General features: G+C 36.3%; 1 protein-coding gene across 2 annotated transcripts in view; it reads right to left on the minus strand.

Moving 5' to 3' along the window:
- Positions 1-26,491, minus strand: part of TRDN (triadin) — a 495,585-nt gene that overhangs the window by 355,676 nt on the left and 113,418 nt on the right. The window contains exon 1 of one of the 2 annotated variants that reach the window (XM_060283978.1): positions 14,573-14,791. The exons of the other annotated variant lie outside the window; for it this stretch is intronic. Within the exon in view, the coding sequence (XP_060139961.1) occupies positions 14,573-14,594 (22 nt within the window). The 5' untranslated portion in view covers positions 14,595-14,791. Of the gene's footprint in view, positions 1-14,572; positions 14,792-26,491 lie in introns of those variants that run through there. 2 annotated transcript variants of the gene reach the window in all.

Consider the following 26,491-nt stretch of genomic DNA (forward strand, 5'->3'; position numbering starts at 1 on the left):
GGCTGGTCAAGTCTTAACATCACATATCCCTCTGACCACAACCAGGAAAGATTCTCCACTTTCAAGGACTCATATGATTAGATTAGACCCGCCCAGCTAATACAGGATAATCTCTTTATCTCCAGGTCCCTAATTTAATCACACCTGCAAATTCCCTTTTGCCCCGTTAAATACACGTTCACAAGTTCTGGGGATTAGGGCATGGATATCTTTGAGGGCCATTATTTTGCATACCATAACTAATATTCTCTCTACTCTTTATCAGTAGACATTTTGTGAGCATTTCTCAATACAAAGTGTCGCTCAGGCCTGCTTAGTAGAGCAAAGTATTGTGTGGGGATCTTAAACATTGAAAGTTGCTTAAATTCCCTGGCCACAACCAGTACACTTTTTAAGCATTTTTGAGAGTTTCAGATGACAAAATGAACATGAAATGGATAAAATTAAATCTCTGAAGCAGACTACCTTTAAAGACAGGAGGTCCTGATCTAAAAGCACGAAGAGTAGAACTGGAAACTTAAGTCTTGCCTGAATGTGAAAAATAGCAATATCTGAATAAATGTCATTAAAGACTTACTAAAGCTTGAGTCCATGAATAGGAATGTACCAGGAATCCTAGAAAAAGGGAGCCCAACCAGCAAGAATTTCATCATCCTCACCCGTGCCAGCAAGGAGATCAACATGCAGAACCTGGTGAGGATGAGTATTCTGGTCATCAGACGTAAGTTTTCTACGTCAGCATAAACTCTGGGAAAACAGGGACTATTTTTTGTTGTTACTAGCCCAGCTCCAAGCACAACGATTGGCAATGAGGAGACATAATATTCAATAAATATTTTTGAATATTTTTTATGCCAGGTTATGCCAGGTCTAAATGATAATTCTTGAGTTGCTGCTTATACAGCCTCAGATAACTGGGGATTAGTTCTTTTTTAAATTTTAATTTATTTTTTATTGAAGTATAGTTGAACTACAATGTTGTGTTAATTACTGCTGTACAGCAAAGTGACTCAGTTATACATATATATACATTCTTTTTCATATTCTTTTCCATTATAGCTTATCACAGGATGTTGAATATAGTTCCCTGTTCTATACAGTAAGACCTTGTTGTTTATCCATTCTATATATACCAGCTTGCATTTGCTAATCCCAAACTCCCACTCCTACCCTCTCCCACCCCCCTCCCCCTTGGCAACCACCGGTCTATTCTCTACATCCCTGATTCTATTAGTTTCATAGATAGGTTCACTTGTGTCATCTTTTAGATTCCACATATAAGTGATATCATATGGTATTTGTCTTTCTCTTTCTGACTTACTTCACTTTGTATGATAATCTCTAGTTGCATTCATGTTGCTGCAGATGGAATTATTTCATTCTTTTTTATGGTTGAGTAGTATTCCATTGTAAATATGTACCACATCATCTTTAGGGGATTACTTCTTTATCTCTCAGAAGTCCTTATATTCTACTTATTCTCTCCCTGCTCCTCCAAATACCCATCATATATATCTCATAGGACTAGGTCAATTTCTTCTGAAAAACAAGCTGGGACATTTCTAGTAGATGCCCATTGAGGTAATCCTTTCTCCATGTTTTTCAATTAGATAATAATAGAATTTGATAAGCTAAATGATAATACACATGCTACACAATTTGAGTGAACAAGGTATCTTCTTCATGCCTAATTCACCTTTTCATCACAGAGCATAGTGCCATGAAATAAATATACATTGTCAGTAGAGCCATAGCATAATAAAACTAAAAAAAGAGAAATGATCATAGCAGTATTGCTCATAAAAGCACCAAATTTAAAAAATTCCAATAGATAAATAAATTATGACATTCATACAATGGAATACTGTGCAGCAAGAATAACATAAAGTACAGCTACATACAACAAAACAGATGAGTCATACAAACAGTGTTGAATTAAGGCAGCAAGACACAGAATAACACATGCTGTGGGGTTTCATTTATGCAAAGAACAAACATGGCAGAAGTAAATTGCATTGTTTATAGATGTGGAGGTTATAAAACTATAAAGCAAAGCAAGAAGATTTTTATTAAAAGAGTAAGAATAGTTTTTCCTTATGGGAGAAGGGCTGGAGAAATAGATGTCTCGACTGGGAAGCAAAGCCAGTGAGAGTCAGTCTATTGGTGGGCAGATTGGACTATGCTTCAGAGGTGATGGCAGTATTGTTTTCTGATATGGGTGTTGGTTTTGTGGATGTCAACTCCATTAATGTTTAGTAAATGTTATATAAACATATATGATTTATGTCTATATTTTATGTCTATAGCTTTCCATGTCTATATTTTACAAAAGAATTTTAAAGAAAAAATTAAAAACATTTAAAAAACTGTGATGACTCATGTTATTTCTTTTCACACTGAATGGATGAGATGGCGTGTCTTTTGAAAACCAAGTGGAACAATATTTTTCAAAAAATTAAGTCAGAAAGAGAAAAACGAATACCATATGCCAACACATATATATGGAATCTAAAGGAAAAAAAATGGTTCTGAAGAATGTAGGGGCAGGACAGGAATAAAGACGCAGATGTAGAGAATGGACTTGAGGACACGGGGAGGGGGAAGGGGAAGCTGGGATGAAGTGAGAGAGTGGCATGGACAAATATACACTACCCAATGTAAAATAGATAGTTAGTGGGAAACAACTGCATAGCACAGGGAGATCAGCTCTGTGCTTTGTGACCACCTAGAGAGGTGGGATAGGGAGGGTGGGAGGGAGTCGCTAGAGGGAGGAGATATGGGGATATATGTATATGTATAGCTGATTCACTTTGTTATAAAGCAGAAACTAACACACCATTGTAAAGCAATTATACTCTAATAAAGGTGTTTAAAAAAAATTGCCACAGTTACCTAATTATTTATTCACCTGTAGATAGTGCTCTTGTGCATTTTGGCTTCTAGATCAGTGTTACGTAACAACATAATTTTAAGTGAGTTCCTACATGATTAGAAGACACATTTGCCCTTTTGGTAGTGTAGCAAAGGATTAAAAACACATCGGAGGTCCCTAAGCAGACTCAGAATTCAATATGCCACGATGTAGGGTGACTATCAGGTAAAAAAATGCAATCCACCCTCAAGTTTATAATTTAGCTTCTGTTAAACTATATGAGGCAATTTGCAAAGTACTGACTTTCAGTTTACCCATTAGAGCTGCTTCCACCTGTGCCTCTCCTCAAATTATGCTGTCATTTCTCAACTCATTAGCTCAAGGACATACAAAATAAGCCATCACCTTTCACTGATTTTTCTCAAGGGGAAATTGTGTTATTGCATTTAGTTTGTGAATCTCTTTGCCCCACACTTCCTTAAAATTATCCTGTTTTTATCTTTCTACTATAGAATTACAAATAGCAAATCAAGGCAACCAAACATAATTCCTTTTCAGAAAGGATTTCATCCTATTCCAAATAACTTTCTAATCATTGAACAAGATGGCTATCTTTAATATTGATATAATAACTCTTAGTTGGTAACTGATTAAAGACTATTAAGAAAACATTCCTAGCAATGCAAATCCTTTATATTGACCTAAAAAGAATCTTCTGTATAAAACTGGAAGATAACTAAGCCAGGAATTTCTCATAATTGAGTACTCTGATGCTAGCTCCTTCACGACTATTAGCACCTTTGCTCACTTTTGTCTTAGATTCTTGTTTGTTGTTAACTGGGGTGTGGTTTGGCATCTCTGTTGGAAAATGTTTGGGATTGTTTGTTCAGTCAAAATTATGGTGAGGGGTGCTACTGTATGGTAATTGTCCTGCAGTCTGGGAGAGGCTTTTCCTGCCCCAAATGTCAGTAGAGTGTGTCTTCTCCAGCTTTGATTCCCCAGCATAGATCATGAGGGCAATTTTTTGAAAATATATCAAATAATTGAAATTAATAATAATTGAATTATTATTTAATGAAAATATATCAAATAATTGTTTGTTAAATAAATGAAACTGGGGCTATTAGCATCTAGGGATTTTGATCATTGATCAAAATGATCATTGATTCATTATTTGCTTTTCTTTTATGTTCCTGTCCTTTCATTTAGAAAGATCTTTCAAGTTTTAAGTTAAATTCTACTTCTTTTTAACAGTCCCTGGTCAACCAAATCCATCTATTCTCTTGCTTCTCAGATTTCCTGGATAATCATATCTCATAACCCTAATTTGTTTATTTGTTATCTATTAATTTATTCTCTAGCTGTTTCATATATGTAAATATTGTCTACTTTAAATTTGAAGAAGAAACCAAAAAATCTATCTCACAATTTTTATATTTATAATTTTATCTGTACTTCCTTTAGGCAACTTAGAACTTCCGAACTTGTATCATATAGTTACTTATACAATTATTTCATCTTTCCTTGAGCACTAGATTTATATATATTTCACATTTCACCCTCAGACCTAACAAAGATACCCCAAATATATACAAGTAAGTACTTCTTAAATGAATAAACATCCTTCAAGATACAAGAAATTTTGCCCCTCTGCATCCACAGTTGAATAACAGAGTGATGGGACAAAGATAAAATATCCTGTTCCAAAACACCTGGGTACTGACAGCCTGTGTCACTCAAAGATAGGGACCCATGCTAGAATCATTCTAGCCAAGACCTACAAGACATTTCAAATCTAGAGAGACTGGGCAGAAACTTAATAGTTAAACCTGTCTACCTAATTCAAGAGATAGCCGAAATGATCTGGCAACTTTCAAAACTATATTATTATTTCTAATACAACTCTTCCAGTCACTATGAACAAAGTCTCTAAAGGGTTCTGTGAACTTATTGCTTCAATCTAGTTATATCTAGATTAAAAATTCCTGGTCACAGCTTCTGAACCTCGGACTAAGGATCATGTCTCTTTATCCTTTCCTTGAAAAAAGCTTTTCCCTAGCATCTTTAAAACCCTCTTGCCTCGCTTCAGTGTTTAATTCATTGGCCTTATAATACACCTTGACAAGACCACCGGCCTATTAACACTAGTTCTTATAGTACTTAGAACAACACTGATCATAGAATTAATTCTTTACAGCTGATTTCTCATTATTACCCTGAAGAAACTTATTTAGTGAATACCTGTCTCACAGTTAGCATTATCTCATTATTTCTTCGTGAACTGGAAATAGGGCTCCATAAATACAAACGAAGCTCAAAGTGGAGTGTTTGAGGATCAAAAGCAACAATGGAAATACAAACAGTGGGAGACCACTTAAATAGGTGAGAAAAAACCCAAAAAAACAGGGATCAAAATAAACAACTAGTTTAAAATAAATCAGGCACGTGAGACATCCAACTTTTTCAATACTATAGCAATAGGGTCCCTTAACAAAAACAGGGGATTTTTACCAAATTTCTTAGCCAGGTAGCTCCACACCTTGGTCACCCTAGGGTTTCATCCCGCAAACCACTAATTCTCAGCTACCACCCATTTCTTTTTTTCTTCACCTCTACATTGAGCAAACCTACTCCTGATCTCCTTACCTCTTGGCCAGCCATTTCACCTTCCCAACAACGGCATGTGCACTGTAAATGATCAGAGTCAAGAACAGGACACTATCATTCTAAAGTTATTTTCAGCAAGTTTCAATGTGTGCTCACTGATCATAAGATATATGAACAATAGCATGACTTTGTTCAACCAAGTTAAACACTCATCATTCATAAATCCTTACTGAAGTCATATGTTTTTAAATCTGTCTACTCTTAGTTTTTCTCTTTCCTGCTTGTTTTTTAATCTACCATATTAGAGTCAGCGACCTTGTGTTATTCTTCTTCATGTCCCCATTGTCTGGCATTCAGCCTGGTATGTAATATGTGCTAAAATATCAACTACAACTGAGCTTTCGATATGACCTACTGCTTTATACATCTACTTATAGGTTGATAGTTAATACCACGGAGTCTAAAATTTTGTTATATTTCAAATGGATGTACTTTGTTTGCTTTTCTCTAAATGCAACCCCTAATACTTCTACAGATTTAAATTCATAAGCATGGAGTTTTACCATCCTATGGTAACTTACAGATTTTATAGTACACTCTTTTTCCCCCAGGCAATTATACATAAGTTAAATAAGAATAACCACAGACAAAAATAATAGCTCTAGCGCTGAATGTCAAAGTGTCACTTAATATTTGCCATTTTTGTTGTGACATTGTATCAAATGTCTACCACAAACAGAAAATTCTCTTAATCACATGATGATTTTATTTTAAAAGGCAACAATAAATTTTCCAAGGAAATCTTGCTAAAAATGTATTTTGAAAGTAGTATAAATAAGCGGAAACTGATTCTTTCACATCCGCAAGCTCACTAATGCCCTCGAACATTTTTAAAACAAAATTTTAAATATTAAGAGCTCTTTCTTTCTTTAATTTTTTTCAACGTTTCAGTAACCTGTGTCACGGAGAGGAAATGATGCAACAAATGAGTAGCAAGGATAAAACAGGTCTATCACAGTGAGTTCTAGCCTCATGCTGTGTGAAAAACAAACCAAGTTTCCCCTGTACAAAGCAGGTTGCCAAACAATAATTATCTTTGTTCTTCTAGGTTAAAAGATTGTATCTTTAAGTTGTTTAAGGAAAGACCACATGCCGCAGCCCCTGTCACAGAAACTAAGTTAGAAACTATCTAAATGATATATATTTAAATGTAACATTCAACTACTTTATAAGAGAGACAGACTCTGTGGTTTATGAGGAAACAGCTCATTTACATCCCAAAGGATCTCTCAAAATCATAAATTCCATGAGCCTTTGACAGCTTGACTTCGGGCACGGAGATGTGGAGATGTTTGATCTTTAGAGAGCACAACTTGTAGAAAGAGAAGCAGGACTTTATTCATTACACATTTGCCAAGGATATTCTTTTCAACTTCCTTTGAAGATGGAAAATACTATCATTTTGGACGAGCAAGTTCATCTATTTCTGCATAACCCTCACTTGGGGCAATACATTTTTATGTGACATTCAAATAAGTGCTTTCTATCAGAAATTATGCATGGTATTCATATTATCCAGAGAAAATAGGAACTGGGGAGAGCAAAAAACTTAACTTTGATGGATCTTCCTAGAACTTTTAAGTTGAATAGAACCTAAACTCCATAAACTTGGAATTATTGTATGATGTTAATGCATAGTCACCAGATGAAGTTTTCCCCCTAATTTGCTCTTTCTAAATGTGTTACTTTAGATAACATACATTTTTAAAATACATTAAGCATGTCCCCAAAGCGTTTCTTTTTATTTGAAGGAAGAAAAGAAAATAATAATGCTTTAACTCTGTAAATATAAAACCAAAAACTTAGCTGGAAAATCTAAACTATCTATGCATTTTCTTTCAAACTGATATATTCAACCCAAAGGCCAATGTAGATGATTTTAAAATTGCTTAGTTGTACCATTTTAGGTTTCTCTCATCTTTAACATTGTTAACTGATTAAAAATGCAAACAGCATTGGAGGCTTTAACTCTCTAAGGATTCCTAAGCCTTTAGAATAATAGCTGGAATAGCCTCAATTCATTTTTGTATTGTAAAAGTAGAATGATTTTTAAATTACAGTCCCAGTGATGACCAAAAATAAATAGGAAAAAAATTAAGAAGTATTTAAGCTAACAGAACATTTTCCATGGGTACTGTGTGCTTAGAGATGGGCTGGGGGGAGGGTGAAAGAGTCAATATTACAAATAATAACAAAAGGAAGGAAAGGAAAAGCTATACGGAAAAGCTTCGTAATGAAACCCAACTAGAGCTAACACTACAAAGATATACTTTCTGTCCACTTTCACTACCTATTTTGCATCATGGATGCTTTGAACAGCTAAAAATATATATATAATTTGCCAATTAGCACGACCGTGTAAAAGTTGGAAAATTTCCTCTGGTCATATTATTCACTATTAACCGAGGTTAGCCAACTAGTGTATGTCCCCCCGCCCCAGACCACCTATGGTTAAGTAGTGAAGCTAGTGCTTAAACAGGATTTCTGACTTGAAACTCCACACACTTCCTACTTTATCACACTGCCTTTAATTATTTTAATGCTGACTTCCCTCAGTTCCACACTACTTTTTCTCTCTGATTTTTAATTAACTATATAAGTCACTGTTTTTCACACTTTCTTCTCTTTTCTAAATTCAACTTGACCAGTAAAGAAGATGATGTTTAGAGTCGGTCTGATCAGTTTTATGTAATATCTGCCTTTCAGCCTTTCAGAATTTCTGTGATATTTAAAAGACATATTTTTGCAAGACGTTGGCACTTAATAAACATGATGTTCCTGACCATAGCAATTTTTAGGATTATTTTTCTTGCATCATGTTGACTCCTTAGGTTTTTAATTTTTCCTCAGGTTTTCACATGGACCATCTCAAAAATGATCTGTTGCTCACTAATTTCTCTAATTAATGTCACTAATAATATTGAGAAATGTTATGAAACTAAGCAACAGATTCCCACATTATAATGAACATATTTGAAAATCATTATTTCCTGGTCTGTTGTTAGAAATGTAGATTTCTGGACCCCTCTGTCTAATATGAGCATTTTTTGGTTTCCATTTCAATAACTACAGACTGTTCAATTAGGGGGTAATTTGCACTTATGAATAAATTTGGTGGCCAGTAGAGTCACTGACCTTACATGCATTACAAAAATTGTTTTTCTTAAAGTTATTTACTTCACTACGTCAGCTCTGTTCTTTTCCTTTCTAATTATTATGGAGAAGCTTGAATATTTGCAGAAGTAGACAGAAAATTATAATGAAACTCCATGTACCCATCATCAGTCCCAATGTAATCAATTCCTGGCCAATCCTACCCCACCCACACCTCATCTACTTTATTCTCTGGCATACTCTGTAGAAGCAAATTTCAAGCATATCATCTCATCCATATTTGAGTACGTGTATGTCCAAATAATAAGCAGTTTTAAAATATAACCACATATATACACTAGTATGTATAAAATGGATAACTAATAAGAACCTGCTGTATAAAAAAAATAAATAGAATAAAATTCAAAAATTCAAAAAAAAAAGAATATAAGAATCTGGCTAAAATCCTTCTTTTGACATTATTTGAACTTATTCTGCCAAATAAGAAGTCTTGTCAAATCTTGACAAAATATGAATAAACTGAAAATGTGTTTGCTTGTTAGAAACATATATGCTCATTTTGGAACATGTTGGTATTTTTCAAAAAGATAATAAATCATTCTGACTATTAAAAAAATAAAATAAAATATAACCACAAGATTATTATCCCACCATAAATATGATAATTTATTAATATCATCTAACATCCAGAGTCTATTAAATTTCCAATTATTTCATAGATTTTTTTTGTTTTTTGCGGTACGCAGGACTCTCACTGTTGTGGCCTCTCCTGTTGTGGAGCACAGGCTCCGGACGTGCAGGCTCAGCAGCCATGGCTCACGGGCCCAGCTGCTCTGCAGCATGTGGGATCTTCCTGGACCGGGGCACGAACCGGTGTCCCCTGCATCGGCAGGTGGACTCTCAACCACTGCGCCACCAGGGAAGCCCCCTTTTCATAGATTTTTTAAAGTTTGTTTGAATCATGATCTAACAATTCTATACCTTGTAATGGGTTGCTCTGTTCTTACGTTTCTTTTCATCCACAGGATTCCTTGGCATCTCCTTATGTTCCTAGTAACTTATTTGAAGGAACTGGGTTGTTAGTGCTGTAGAGGTTACCATAGCCTGGATTTTGCTGACTGCATAATATGGTGTAATTTGTAACACAGTCCTCATCCTTCTATTGCTTGAAAATCCAAGGCGGTGTTATTTTTCTTTCATTGGTTTTCTTTTCTATTTTTCTTTTGCTTTTTTCCCTGTTTTGTTTTGAGTCAGAAGAGTCAGTTCTAGATATCATTTCTTTTTTTTTTTAAATAAATTTATTTATTTTATTTTTGGCTGCGTTGGGTCTTCATTGCTGTGTGTGGGCTTTCTCTAGTGGTGGCAAAAGGGGGCTACTCTTCATTGTGGAGCATGGACTCAAGACGCGCGGGCTTCAGTAACTGTGGAGTGCAGGCTTCAGTAGCTGTGGCACACGGGCTTAGTTCCTCCGCGCCATGTGGGATCTTCCCGGACCAGGGCTCGAACCCATGTGTCCTGCATTGCCAAGAGGATTCTTAACCACTGCACCACCAGGGAAGCCCTAGATATCATTTCAATGGTTGGTTATGTTTTGCCTTATATTTCACCAACATTTTGCCTTTTTGTGGCTTCCAGACTTTTACCCATGGGTCTTTGCATTGCCCTCTATCGCTACATAATGAGAAAATCCAATCTTAAAGGACCTGAGCACAAGTCTTTTCATTTCACTGTGCCTCTTACCATCATGGTTCTCCTCTTCTGAATGTACTGGCTTGTCAATGCCAATTTTAAAATGTGTTCCTGGGACTAAAAATGATATTCTGTATGTGGTCATTGCTTCTCTTGATCAGGAGAACATAACCCAGAAGTGATTAAGCTTTGAATCTAGTGCTTCATCCTCTTCCTCCTCCCCCACCCCCAAGTCATCTCCACTTAGGCCAGAGTAGCCACTTCTGGTTTTGGCAAGATAAACACAGATATGGAGGTTGCCTCTTCTCCTGGTCTTAATTTCATCATCTGTTGCTCTGGGTTATCTAACTTGTGTGCATAGTTATTAAACATTCTGGCTGTGAATTTAAAATTTTTTTTTTTCTTGAGAGCAACGATGGGTATTCTTACGCAAAGCAGAGCAGTGCATAAACTAAATGACCATTTTTGCTCTAAATTTTGAACGTCAAACCCTCTCAAATGTTTGTGACAGAAGCAGTAAAATGTGGTTAAACTAATAGGAAAGAATTCCTTACATAGTACAATAACCCTTCTGAACCCTGAGGTTGTATAACAGCTTAGAAGTTGAGAGTTTGACATCACTTCTCTAACTTGAAAAAAAAAGAATTTCCTTTAACTACCTATTCTAGTAAATGCTAATTTAATTGTATATAGGCTCTCTACCAACTTGAATCTATTGCAGAAAAATTTGTACTTTCCTATATTCTGGAGGTAGTTGGACCCAGAGAACACAATTATATGAATGTTATTGTAAAACATAATTTGACTGTGTGTTAGTTAATTGGCAATTTGAAAACATTATCTATTTTACCAACTTTTTTAAAAGTCTCCATGTTTTTCACAAAGCTATTAAGAATTAACTAAACTTTATTGTCATCAAAATTACTCAAAAAGTATTTTTACATAGTGATGTATTCTGTCAAATAGATGATGAAATTGGTAGTCGAAAGTTCATATGAACCTCAGAAGGGGAAGCTAACTATGGCATTTGTCTAGGAATAACTGGGCCTCTGGAAAGAAGGCAGAAGGCTATTTATAACTCTAAACCTTAGCACTGTTTGAGTCAGATCCAGTCTGGGGCCTGATCTAACCTACCCAATGTAGCAGGGGCCAAACCAGAACAGGGGTCTAGTACAGGTCCCTCCCAACCTCTGAATTAACACCAGGCTGACTATTAGTCTCACGCAGCAAAAGGAAGTATTTAACATGCCTCTGGAGTCAGAGATCTGAGTGTGAATCCTAGCTACACCATAAATAGCTGTGTGAATTCAGGCAAATTTCTAACCTCTCTAAACCTCAGCTTCCTATTCCATAAATAGCAATAATAAAAGTATCTATCTCATTCTGCTGTCCTGAGGATTAAATGGTCATGTTACATTTGACATATAACGTCTTCTGAATAAATATCAGTGGTCATTATCATTATAATTATTAATTTATCATAGCTAGAATCAAAGATATTGTTTCCCTAAAGTCCTTTGGCGTTCAACTTTGTTCTAATTTTAGTTCATCTGTTGCTCTGTACCTGAAACACAATTCCATATCTAACATTACTTCCTTTCTTCTGTCAGATGAAGTAAGCCAGCTTGGAATATGCACTGAAAATCTATGTGAGGAACTCAGTAAGGTTTACAGATATGCCGTGCATTATAGTTGAGTAAGCACCACAAGAAACATGAACTCTATCCTCAGACCTCCTCCAATTATCAGTGACCACGAGAGGGTTGTATAATCTCCATGACCTTCAGTTTTATAAAAATTGAGGTGAGGACAGTGGACTTAAGCTTTCTAAGGGGCTACTCCAGCTCTGTTTTAAGTACTACAAGGTGTCTGCTTGCTTTGTGATCAATGGATGAGAAGAATCATCAGTATATGTCTAAGGCTACTGATGCAGTGCTTACATTTCAATAATGTGGCAGCAAAAGAAATATAACAGATGAGAGGAAAGAATATTCCAGGTTGATGGAACAACTTGTACCAAGGCTCTCAACTTGTACCAAGTACACCTCTTATAAAAGACTGAAAGAAGGCTATTGTAGCTGGCGCACAAAAAGTAAGAATCACGAAGACAAAATGAAAGGTGTGTAGTAGAGCAGCATGCAGGAAACTCTGGATGAACACAGAGAATGACTGTGGTACTAACCTTAAAAGGTAAGCTCATCTGAGTTGTCAGTCTAATTATCATTTGAGAAATATGATTAATAAATCATTCCAGAAAAGGAAAAAAGTACATAACTAATGCGATGTTCAGATGACATATATCCTATGAACTATTAAGACCAGGGAGTAGGAAATGCCCATCACCTAGGAACTAGATGGCGTTTTTACATTTTTAATTCATTACTAATTCAATGATTTTTTTTTAGAGGTGACAACAAGAGGTCTTCCAAGCACCCTTTAAACTCTCCACGGGGGGAAGACAGAAACATAAGTTCTATTCCATAATCTGGAATTTTCCTGTAAAAACATTTATGAATCAAGTGCGAAGGTCTACAGAGCGTAACCCACAGGCAAGTGAAAAATGTTTTGGCCAAGTGACCCGAATCAGCTGGCAGTTCATGCCCCATGCAGAGGCAGGGAACATATTCACAGGTATCTTAATAACTTGTGCAGGGCTAAGTGAGACATTTTTATAGATAGCTGTCTTTAAGACCATCTAAAGGTCACATGATGCAGCATATCTAAGGAATAAGAAAAAATGCTATTTATATTTAGTTAGCAAATTCTGAACTAAAATTGGTAAAGAGGAAACCTGATATCCTCTTAGAGAAATGAAAAAACACAAACTAGATTTAAGGGAGCTGGCTTCTAATCTTGGCAATGCTGTGGTTTTGAGCAAGTCTCCAAATAACAGAGTTACAGTTTCTATTTTTGCAAAATGGAGATAATAATGCTAACTTAATTGAATTCTGTGAGGTTTCAATAAGTACACACACATAAAGTCCTGAGCAAAATACCTGATACATAGAAATCTCTCAGTAATTATTTCTATTAATTTGGGGGTACTAGACTAAATTTCTTAGTGGAAGATGCAAGTAAGACAATTCTCTTTGTAAGTAGTGACTGAAAATCTTAAACTGTGAAATGACCATATGCCCATACTAATGTCTACCCAAAGAGCCAAAACCACACATTCTCTTTTTTCAGTTGTCTGATTAAAAACAAACCAGCTCAGCATTAGACTTGGAAGCTGTGGAGAGCACCACCTGTCTGATTTGCTTACAGCTGTCAGAAGCATATTTTAGATCCACCTCCCAAATTTTTACCCCAGCTAGAAATGGATTGTGCCTGTATTCAAAACTCTTTAGTTGTCTTAAAGATAGCAAAAAATATATATATAATTATATATGTACATATATTTTGCATATATTATATTTGGGCAAAATGATTGCTATCATGGTCGAATAATAAAAATGTTTTAAGGTGTGGTACGTACCTTTTCAGAATAAGCTTTAAAACAGAAAAGCATACAGCTTTTCAGAATAAGCATGAAAACAGAAAATATTTAATATAGATTCATCATGTAGAGGTAAAAGACATGAGTGCATGAAAAGAATCAGAATCAAAAGCTTAATTACTCTATTTTTAAAACCATACTGATTTAAAGTGATTTTGTGCAATTCCAAACCTTGTCTCTGAATACCCACCAACATACACACACAATTTTTAGGTATATAAATCTTATATGTGTGTGTGCATATTTATATACTCGAGTTAGAAAGGAAAACAAATTTAAGATCTCCAATTTGATATGTCATAAAGCAAAATGCTCAAAATCAGTTCTCTAAGTTTCAACATTAAATGCAACATTTTAAGTTCATCGTGGTCTCCAGCCTCGCGTGCAAACCTTGTAATTTTTGCTAGGTAAGATATCAGCCCTAACACTGCATGACCATAGCTATTTATAGAGGTATGGGTGACAACTGTTAACTAGTGGGGCCTTTGGCATCACAAATAGCAGTTTCCACATGCAAAATTTCAGAGAAACTTCTTTTCACTCCCCAACACACACATCTGACAGCCTCTCAGCTCCCAAACCCATTTCTTTGATCCCATATAGAATCATCCACCAAGATAACTATCTAAAAGCAACATTTTAAGAGGACATATTGACCATCAATGGGACTGTCAATTTCTACCTTTTTCTTTTTTGTTTTCCTAGTTGATACTATTGGAAAATGCTAGCAATACCTTCAGCCGTGATCTCAGTCATGGTGGTTGGAGAAAGGAAAAGGCAGGCAAAAATTCCGGTCAAGTGGCCCTTTGCAGAATAATTTAGGTTTGGAGAACTCTGATAGGGGGCTCTGTGTGAAAGCGTGAGGGCTCTTCCTTTTCCTGGCTGTTTCTGCTGCTCCTTTGTTGTCCTGTTGAACTTTGTCTCTTCTCTGCAGAGTTCTTCCCCCCTGGAAACAACCTGAGCCCTTTCCAAGCAGCACTTGTGGCTCAGGCAGAAGTATCAGCTTCGAACAAAAATAGCTTCATCTCCCTAGGACTCTTAGCACTTTTTTTTTTTTTGGCACTCTAAGGGAAACACACACACACCAGCTCTCCAGCCCCAAAGAGAGATAGGCCAAGAAAAGGCAAAGGAACCAGAAAGTACCGTCTAAGCCCCTACAGTTTCCCTAAGATAATTACAGATTTGGGGGTCTATGTCAGAAAACACGAAATAAAGAGTTGAAAGTAATCTTATCCGTGATAGCTCAGATTTATTCTTAGTGCCCTTAAAGCTCAGAACATTCCTCATCCCCTTATTTGGTGTGGGGAGGATCCTGTAATGTCTACCCAAGGCAAAGGGGAGGGTAGTCTTGTCATTTTCTCCAAGTTGATTCCCTATTGGTCTAAATCCATTTGGCAAGTGCAGTTATTTATATTGGGCTACACTTAAAGTGGCAACTATTAAATCCTAAGGCTTTCCTGTAGGAGATTAAGATCGTCCAAACACTGGCTAATAAGAAATATGTAATGTGAAGTTATATTGACACTTGAGAACTGATGAATTACTAGATTCTTCATTCTTTTTAATACTTTCATGAAAACAAAGTACCTGAATTTATCTATGAAGTAAAAGAAAGGGAAGGTGGCATAAAGTTTGGAAGTCTACAGCTCGTATTTTAGTAAAAGATTTCAACTTTTCTCTATTTCAACTTCAAAAAAATAAAATAAAAAGGATCATAGCAGCTAACAATTAGCCAAATTGGCTGATTAGCATTTCACCTTCCCACTACTAGACAGGTGTTAATGAGCAGAGAAATATTCAATAGCTGGCAGTCAGAAGGAGGAGTATCAAAGGGCATTGATAATCACACACTCTAGCCAATCTGTGAATAATCAGGGGTTGACTACACTTACCTTTTATTTTACTCTCATATTCAACCTAACAAATGTTTGCGGTTTAAACTTTTAGCCTTAACTTTCTGGCTTTGATTGTCAGAACCTCTTGAATTTGCATGGTATTTCAGAGATCAGAAAACAAAGTCACACATGTTGTTTTAATATTTGAGACTCAGGAGAGTGCTACAACAGCTATTTCCTTTGCCTACGTGTTGGCAGCTCTGTATCTGCTTCCACAATTCCTACAACAGGAAGTGCTCATATACCAGCTGAATAAATGGGTTAGGAAGTAAGCAATCTTAATTCACAAAAGAGGAAATAATTCCGGGTAACTCTCATGATTTATACAAGATTCTACACCTAGGGCTGGGCTTGGGGCTTTTGACTACAAGTCTGATATCTTTCCAGAGAAGTGAGACTTTGTTGCAGACAATGCCATTTGTAGGCAAAGGGAGGACCACGAAAAATTAGGTCCACCAATGGATGGAAAGATGCAAACTCCTAGCAGCAACCCCCTGGAGCCCTGGGTTGGTGCCTACTTTTTAAGGTGGGGATGAGGAGCCCCCAAAAGCAGAGCTCTCCTCACTTTGCCCCCAAAGGCATCTCCATTCAATATCACCACAGTGCTTCCAATTTGAAGAAAACATTGTGCTTTGAATCTCCATTTGGCAGTCACTTTCATAGTCTTTCACTGTAGTTAACTGATGAAATAGTAATTCCTTATGTAACTCATTAAGAACTTAAATTAAAAAGTTGAAACAAGACTAGAGAGCAAGACCAGTGATTGATGTTACTCTTAAATTCCCAAACACTAATTTCATGTCATACAGACTAGAAGGAAAACGAAGAGTAAAAACATTCTAGCTAAACATGTTTATAGGATAACAAGTTTTAACCCATTTATTGGATGAGTTTATGAATTTTCTTAGACATTAAGAAATCAGTATATTTCTCATTTAGAAAAGTTACTAGAACTCTTTCAAATTATTTGAAACCCAATTCATAAACTGTGTTTGCGTTTCAAATGGAACTCTGAGAAGCTTTCCAAAGTGAAGCAACTGACATTCTTCTAAGACTACACATCTCATTCTTCAGGACAAAGAACAAAATATTACAAATAATACATTTGCCTTTCTTCATTTTTTTGGTCTTCTTCATTTTAAACAGGTATTCACTTTAAAGGAACACCAGTTCACTGGAATCTTTCAATATGACCTAAAAGTGGTGGTTCTCTCTTCTCAGTGATAGCTTCTGATGTACTTTCACATTGCTGTAGGATCAGCACAGATAGGCTTATCCTGGTTTTGCATATAGGGACACTTGTTCCTGTGTGCATTATTAACTGGCCTGGTCTTTATAAGTCAATGGCAAACCATGAAAGCTTGTTCTCCTAGAAAATGTTTCATTTTGTCCAAGCCGCTTCTCCAACCTGATTATACTGATCATCACGCCTTGTGATTTTCTCTAGATATTCTAAATATTCAAGTTAGCAGCCAAACACATTCATTCTTAGAGCATTAAAAAAAAAATCTGGCTGCTCTGTCAACTATTATCATAAACTAACAATCAGTAAGACATATTCTATATTTGACTATGAACAAGATATTTTCATCCAAACTGAATTTCAGAATGTAAAAATATTCAGGAGGCAAGGAAAGAAGTTTTTTGATGATTTTTGGTTTCCACCAAAAAAAATCATAAAATAAAACAAAATTTTTAAAAAAATTATTTTAAGACCATACTACATTGTTTTGTTCAGTGCCAATTTGTGTTTTTTATAGAGCAGTGAGGAGAGATATAAATAGAGGTAAATAGCTATTTATCATCAGTCACCTGTTTTTCAAGGACTAGGGATTTTTGAAAGAAAGTGAAGTTTTAGGGTTACTTCTCAAGATCTTCTGTTTATTAATTTACAGACATGAACAGCTTATACGTGAAAAGCCTATACCTAAACTGGTGTTAAACAGAAATAAAACAGTAAGAAATGTGTACAATATTATATGTTTAAACTGAGTGGGAGTAAATTTATGGATATTTAATTAGGATAGAAAGTGCTCATTCCTTGGATCTTAAAATAGTGATAGGTATAACTTTTATGTGTGTCTAAGTTTTCGGGTTCATTTTTTTTTTCGGGTTCATTTTAATAGAAGACAAAAATAAATAACCAACTAGAATGCTTTTGGGAAAAAAGGGGGGCAGCTACTGTTATACTGCCTTGGTTGAAGTACCTTTCAGGGGAAATATACAAAAGAGAAATCCTTTCTTTTAACTTTGTAGGCGAAGAAAAACAGCGAAAACTAGGTATGGAAAGAATAAATACTGGATTAAACTTTAGAATGAACAAATATAGAAGAAACTAGGATCATTGAAAGTGAACTTAGGGACCACTGGATTGTATTTACTTTCATCTGCCCTTGAAATCCCATCACATGACCTAGAAATTCCTCTGAAGCTCACTTGATAAACAGTCTTCAGAATCACAAGAAAAGCCTCAATTGAACTATTAGTTCATTAATCTTACTTGATCTCAGCTTTGCTGTTCACTTTATTTTAAATTGTTTTGTGTTCTGTTTGTGCCATGGAAAATCTCCTTCTGTCCTCATTACTTTCTCTAACTGGCCTGTGCTCGCTGCTTTAACCAAAGGCTGAAAGCCATTCCATAGGTTTGGCTTTACCAACTGATTATTTAGGAACCGTGTAATCCAGCTCGTTTCAAATGACAAAAGGCCTTCCAGTGCAATTAAAAAACTTTCCTCTCTTTAACCCTGACTCATGAATAGCTGAGTCTCCAATATCAGGCTTCACACACATTTGGCTCTGTCAAACATTTCTCTCATAAATTTGCCTACGTCAATCCAGTCTTCAATTGAGAAAGGCAATGGAAGCTCCTTTGTTCTTAAAGACTCCTTTCTCTGAAGAGCTGGCTTCTGTCCACTACCACTGCCCTCTTCATGAGGACTGACAACATCCCGTAGTAGGTGGCCCCTGTGGAGTCCATAATTCAGACTACTGCTCGCTGCTCTGTAGTCTATCACACATGACCTTCACTCTGTGGTCCTGGTTGCTATTCAAAAGCAATTTATGATTTATGTTTTTTTTGTTTTCTTATAAAAGCATCAATACTTTTCTTATAAAAGATAAATTATTTGCTGATCAGTTCTTAGATACAAATTTTTCTCTAAAAATAATATAAATGGATATTTCTATTAGCTAATTTTGAAAAAATTCACAATATCATCATCTCGTTCTTTACATTTTGATGTTTTGCATTATCAATGATATAATCTGTTATACCTGTATATCACAACTGAATACCAACTAGAGTCACTAACTTTGCGAGCTTACTTATAAGTAAGGAAATAACAAACTCATTACTTCCATTGTGCACTGTCTCTCTCTCTCTCTCTCCACACACACACACACACACACTCTTTACTGTGTCCTCAGCACTAGGCTAGGTTCTAGTGATATCAAGATAAGCAATACAAGGTTTTGTCTTCAAGGAACTCACAGTCTAGTAGGAGAGTAAAAACGGTATACGAAAAATTATGATGAGACTGGTAAGTTCTAAGTACAGTAAACACTGCATTGGATGACAGAAAAGGAGTTTCAATGCAACAGGAAAGGCTTTAAGAGTAAGAAATACTAGAATTGGGTCTTAAAGTGTAAGAAATTATTTAAATAAATGATCAATTGAGGACATATCAATACTTTCCAAGAAGAGGGAACAACTCCAAAAATATTATAAAGGTTTAAACATAATGAACTTTAAATACTTCAGTAATCCCTTCACAGGGTACTTAGAAGGGAGCTCCACAAGAAAAAACAAGAGAATAAAAAAGAGCCAGATACTTAAGTGTCTTATAAGCCATACTAAGATTTTTGGACTTAACTCTAATTTAGTATGACACTGAAGTATTTGAAGCAAGAACATGAAATAATCAAATTTACCTTTTAGAAATACTGGTCAACAACAGTGATGATTACAGCTTCCTTAAGACCATTTCAAACGAGCCTTAGAAATAGAAGCCAGATTACAGAATGTGGGGCAAATGAGAAATCATAAAATGAAAAGAGAATCTAGAATATACTTCAAAGAAGCTTATATAAAAAGCAAAGGAGTGAAATGGATTAGGAATTAGAGGGGGACACTAGGTACAGTAGGAGTTTTTTTTAACATCAAAAAGCTTCAATCATATTTTCCTTTAAAGGAAGGAATACAGGAATGAGGGAGGAGTGATTAATGATCTAGGAGAGAGGGAAGATAAGGAATACAGAAAAATCTTCAAGCAAATGGAAGTGTAAAGTCAGAGCTAATGTGGACAGTACTTTTGAAAAGAAATAAAATTCTTGGTAAAGTAAAAATAATTAAAATGGGACAAATACGGATAATTTTTGACTTATGAAAGGGGAAAAATGAAAGGAATTCATGCCTGATGGCATTATTTTCTCTGTGAGCCAATATCATCTGCTGAGAAACAAAGGGTTAGAGGTTAGAATGACATCTTGAAGAAAGTTCTAAAGGTTTCAAAAGGCTGCAGAAGTAAAGAGAGAGGCAGCTTCTTAAGAAGTGCAGTGTTCTACTGAGAGGCCAGCGAGGTTTATAGACCATAGTTTGCAGTAACAAATCCATTTATATTAGTTAGTGTAATCAAAAAGGGAAAAACAAAAAGAGTTCCAAATACACCTCCTCTAAAATAAAAATAAAAACGTATTTCTCTCAGGTTAACAGTTCCAGGTTAGGGGGCATCCATAATGGCAGCTCTGTCATCTTTATGTGGCTTCCATAATTGTTCTGGTTCTTGATACTCCAGCTGGCAAAGGTTTGCAAGGCTATATGGGTTAAGGCTGGAAGTAGCATGGAGCACTGCTGCTTCTACTCCATGGTGAGAACCTAATTCTTGGTCATACCTAACTGCAAGGGGGTAGAACTGGGGCTGCCCATGACATCCTTCTAAAACCCTATTCCTTGGATTGGATCTCCACCACAGGACTATTTTTGAGTTCTCTGGAGCCATGTCAATAGTTGAGCATTGGAGCAGAGAAGTAGGTAGTTGGACTGAAATCTGTGGGCAAGTGTGGCCTTTAAGGAAAATTTTAGCTACAGTTAAGCCAAGGCAAGGATATGGGGAGTGCAGTACAGAGATGACAGTTTGGGAGAAAATACATGATTGAAAAGGCTTTTATTTTAAGTAGTGTCTAAGGATTACAGTACATGTTTATAAATCAATCTTTTTGCATTCAGAATGTGTATTACCCTGAACTGCTAAATACATGAAGAGTTGTGACATACTATGAATATTCATGTGAATGAATTACAAAGACATACCTACCAAGATTAAATCATTTCAAAAGATTGTATATCAGGGCATTTGACTTCCATTTTGATAAGCAGTTTTTAAGCATCTGTTTATCCGAATCTCTTCTCTCTCTCTCTCTTTTTATTTGGGGAAGGGAGAGTACTACCATCCAAATGTGCCCCTGCAGAGTATTTCATCAATTCAAATTAAAGATGTATTTTACAGCTGTCACTGATATATGACTTTGAGAATATGAACTGCTGTATAAATGTTAAATGTTCCCATCCTCATGAAAATCACATTTCACCTCAGAGCCATGTCTGGTTTTGCTATTCATTATTCATTTGAAGTCAGAGTTTTCCATTTCCAATATTATAATTAATCTGAATATTATTAAATGTTGTCACAAACAGCAGATTGTCAGCTTTCCTTGACCTAACGTGCATTCACTCTCATTTTAAATATTTTATTTTTATTCTTAATCTCCTTCAAAACAAAACAGAACCATTTGCTCTGTGCCTCTAATAATTCCATTTAACAAAATAGATCCATTCCTCTTTCTTCACTCCATACCCTTTTATTTAACAGGAGTTACTTTCTGTCTTACATGCCCCCAACAGTGTCAGCCTGACTACCTGGAAACCAAGACATGTAGGATTTGCATTAGGAAGAAAGTACGTGTTTTGTCAACTTTACACCCCACACAGAAATCATGGGCTCTAAGTTTAGAATAGAATTTCAAACCAATATAAGCGGTATTTCATGCTGGGAACAAACTGGAGTTGTGAAAGACACCGGGGGTATAAATTCATGCTGTCTTGGCATAGTCAGTAAGTTGAATATATGGCTAGATATAAAGAATAACATAGGGGCTTCCCTGGTGCCGCAGTGGTTGAGAATCTGCCTGCTAATGCAGGGGACACTGGTTAGAGCCCTGGTTTGGGAAGATCGCACATGCCGCGGAGCAACTAGGCCCATGAGCCACAACTACTGAGCCTGCGCGTCTGGAGCCTGTGCTGCGCAACAAGAGAGGCCGCGATAGTGAGAGGCCCGCACACCGCGATGAAGAGTGGCCCCCACTTGCCACAACTAGAGAAAGCCCTCGCACAGAAACGAAGACCCAACACAGCAAAAAATAAATTAATTAATTAATAAACTCCTACCCCCAACATCTTCTTTAAAAAAAAAGAAAAAAAAGAATAACATAGAAAATATCCTGGTCCCAAAATGTATCACCCAGTAGGGAAGCCTGTTATATACAAATCAAAGGTTCAGTCCTATCATTTAAAATTGAATTTAAAGTTTTCTATTAAAAGGCAAATAACATTTGGAATACAAAATCAAGTTAGCAATTGGAAGACACATATCCATCATAGTCAGAAAAGCCACATTTTTTGACAATTGTGCCATTTTGCAGCACTGCTTATTTATCAGAGCATCTTTTCCCACAAGCCTGGATACAGTCTGTAACCCTCTCCAATACAGCATTCCATGTAGCCACTACAGTTTCTCCTAGTTGGCCCCGTTTATGAACTTAATAGCCATGCCATGAGCTTGGCAAGGGATTCAGAGGGATGGACTGAGAGGGTTAAGACCCCACTGGAAGGACAAACAGGGGCATTTCCAATGCCAAACTTCAAGAACCTCTAAATTTGGTTTAGGGGCTTCTGTACATAAGTGTTCAGCATTATAATCTGCAGAGACAATCAATTCTGACAATTCACTATTTCATTGGAACTATAAAAATCAGCAGTTACTTCAGCTGGTTCAAATTAGAAGGATATATAATTTTGTTTTTGCTTTGGAAATGTTGTGGACTACAGACACGTTTGATTTAGTCACTGATTGCATTTACATTCCACTGGATTAATCTAGTAGCATCATACTTTTTATTTTTAACAGAAAGCTTAAAAGCAAAGGAATGGAAAAGAAAAAAAATGTTATTATAAGAAAAAAATTATTAAGCAGCTATTCACAGGCAGGGCACTTATTTCAAAATGTGATTAGTTTAGTGGTGTGTAGGACATGCAAGTTTGTAGTTTTAAGGATCTTAGAAATAGCTGAAGCTAATTTTATCATTTTACAGAGGAGAGAACTGAGTGTTGGAAAGACTAAATAACTTGTTTACATTCACATATTTTATTACTGAAAACCTGAACTAGGATCCAGTTGTCCTCTCAGCCCAGAGCTACCTACATATTCCTTATCCAGGTTTTTTTCCATATCTAGCCTTTTGGGATTTGAACTAGAGCCCCATTTACCATAAATCCTAATTTCCTCTGTCTATTCTGAATCCAGAAAAAGAGGTGGATGGTCTTACATATCTTGGAATCCAGGAATGTAACAGTATCACCAATACTTTCTCCATTTTTCAGTTCTGTTCTTAAATACATATTTACTTCACTCTCATGTGATTGAAGGGGCATTTTCCACATGGGCATGGCTGCAAATAGTCCCCACTTCACTCAGATCAATCAAGATTATGACCCCAGAAGAGAGACAGTTGTCTTTTCCCAATGTGTGTACATAAATATTATAGGGAAGGGCTCTTATTGGTCTGGCTTAATCACATCCTCAATTAATCTTTGTGACCAGGAGAATGGGACACTTTGATTGCCCCAAAGCAATCTTTTGTGGTTGGAGTGGCTCAGTACAATAATTGGCAGCCTCATCAGAAGCCTCCAGGATATGGGAGGGGTGGGGACACAGAGGAGCAGTTGCCCAAGGAGGAAGATGCTATTGTCAGAAGACAGTGAGGAATACTAAGCTGAACAAAATAAATGTCTCCTCTTGCTCATGACTATGACTGCAAACACACACACACACACACACACACACACACACACACACACACAGAGTCATACATACTTCTTCCCAGATATGTATACCAATACAACTATCCCATGTACAAGTAAAAATACACCCACCTCTTCCTCTAAACAAAAAAAAGCATGTCACTTGATTCATCTCCAGGTGATGAGAAATATCTTAACCTGGTCTATATATGTTTCTTAATAATTATGAGTCTAAAGTTAAATAATAAATTTAAATAATCTATACTCAATATATAATGATGGGAAGAGAATAACCTCCTTAAAATGAAAAGAAGTAACGTAGTTTGTCCCTGGTCCAGAATATCTTGCATACTTTGGAAGGGAAGAAGGACTAATTTGTTGTTTCCATTTTCCTTGAAAATAACACACTAATGGTGCCATCATACCATCTTAGGATTGTAGTCTCTCCTTAGCAAAATCCTCAACCTCTTCTCTGTATTCCCTTTACCTTTGTGCTTTCTCAAGGATTGGTTTTCCTTTGAAGACACCTTTTCTCACACAGCCTGTCAAGTAGGCGCAGGATCTTCTCTTGGACCTCAAGGCCTGGAGGAGTTTTGGGTGTCCTTCTTACTTCTCATTATTTTTTCCAAAAGTTTTCTCCTCCTTACTCCAAAATGCATGCTTTTACTATCCCTTTTCTTGTCATTACCATCATTTTATGTCCCAGTAAGCTTCCTCAAGAAAACAGGACTATTGGGCTTCCCTGGTAGTGCAGTGGTTGAGAGTCCGCCTGCCGACGCAGAGGACACGGGTTCGTGCCCCGGTCTGGGAAGATCCCACATGCCGCAGAGGACCTGGGCCCGTGAACCATGGCCGCTGAGCCTGCGCGACCAGAGTCTGTGCTCCGCAACGGGAGAGGCCACAACAGTGAGAGGCCCACGTAAAAAAAAACAAAAAAACAAAAAAAAACCCCAGGACTATCTATAAAGCCCCCACTGCCTCATCTATTTGCACACCCTTGCTTACCCCAAAAATTCCACCCAGTAGGAGATGCCCACAGAGGCCTAGGAACTGCAGGTTGTTGGGAAAAGACTGTGTGTATTAATAGAAATAGTATTTGAACATGTATTATACAGCAAGAACTGTGCTGAGTGCTTTTCACAGATTACCTCATTTTATCCTAGGTGTCTTCTCCACTTTTCTCTAAGGTTCATTAGAGCAAGGGCTCTGTCTATCTTGCTCACATAGTCATATCGTATCTCTAATACCTAGCATAGTGTCAGGGCCTTGGTATGAGTAATAATGGAAATAATATAAGGATTGAAATAGAACTGAAAATGAACTTGGGTTAAAAATATAAAATGACATCTCTTTCCCAATATTTACTTGAACCTTTTAAGCTTGGATTATTTTGAATGGTTTTATGTTTGTCAAAAGGCTTCCCTAATTGAACTAGAATATTACTGTTAAACAAACATGCCTCAAGAAATTGGATTCAGTTTCAGTGGTTTTCTTCCTTATCTGGTATAATGGGTTTATATATGAAAAGTAATTCCACTTCTAGTAATGTCAGATGAGGTAATTTGTACCAATTCTCCCACCAAGACAACAAGAAAAGCTGGACGAAGTATTTTTAAAAGCTTATATTTTAGAACTAATAAAACAATGAAGATTGGTATAATACAGTGAGGATGGAGGCTCAGCTTATGAGCGTCTCTTTCCTTGAGGTTATGTGTTATTTCAGAAGGGGTAACTGAAGCTTAGGCTGAGCTCCACTTTTGACAGTCTTCAGGCACTAGGAAAACAGAGATTTGGAGCACAGGCTCTCACGAAAGAAAATAGACTTGATGAACACCCCTCACTGAAAGGCAGTACCTGTGAATCCAAAATTCACCAAAGGGTGAATCCAAAATAGTCTTCCACAGGGACTGCAGCTCAGCCTCATATAATATTAAATCTAAAAATTATATTAAGATAATTCTGAAAAGCTATTTCCCCAAGATACCTGGCCAAAGTAATAATAAGTAATAAATCCTTTCTGGAAGAAAGTAATATCCTAGGGCGTAGATTATTTCTACCAAGTGTTTGCAAAGATAGTTGGAAGACACAGTTAAAAATATCCAGGCAAAGAGACAGAAGACAGCACGAACCAGCAGAAGCAGAAACAACAGGCATCAGTAAAAGTCTACAAAATCCTCTGATATTAGAGATATCAGATATTGATTTTAAGATAATTGTGTTTACTATTTTCAAGGAGATAAAAGACAAGATGGAGAATTTTGAAAGAGAACCAATAACTATAAAAATGGAAATCATAGAACTGAAAAAACACAGTAACTGAAACTAAGGACTCATTTGATAGGTTTTAGAGCAGATTAGGCACAGCCAAAGGCTGAAGTCTGGAGAAAAGACTGGAAAACATAAATGATGGTGTATAAGACAATGATGATTGAGAGAATGTCTATCAGGTGTACAAATGGAATTCTCAAAAGACAGATAATATTATAAAAGATAATGACTGATAACTTTCCAAATTTGAAGAATGTCATCAAGCCATAAATTCAAGAAGCTTGAAGAACCTCAGGCAGAATGAATGCAAATAAACCACTCTCTTTAATGGCTGAGTAATAGGACCTAGTATATAGCACAGGGAACTCTGCTCAATATTATGTAACTACCTAAATGGGAAAAGAATTTGAAAAAGA

Source organism: Globicephala melas, chromosome 14, assembly GCF_963455315.2.
Source record: "Globicephala melas chromosome 14, mGloMel1.2, whole genome shotgun sequence".
NCBI classification, from domain to species: Eukaryota; Metazoa; Chordata; class Mammalia; order Artiodactyla; family Delphinidae; genus Globicephala; species Globicephala melas.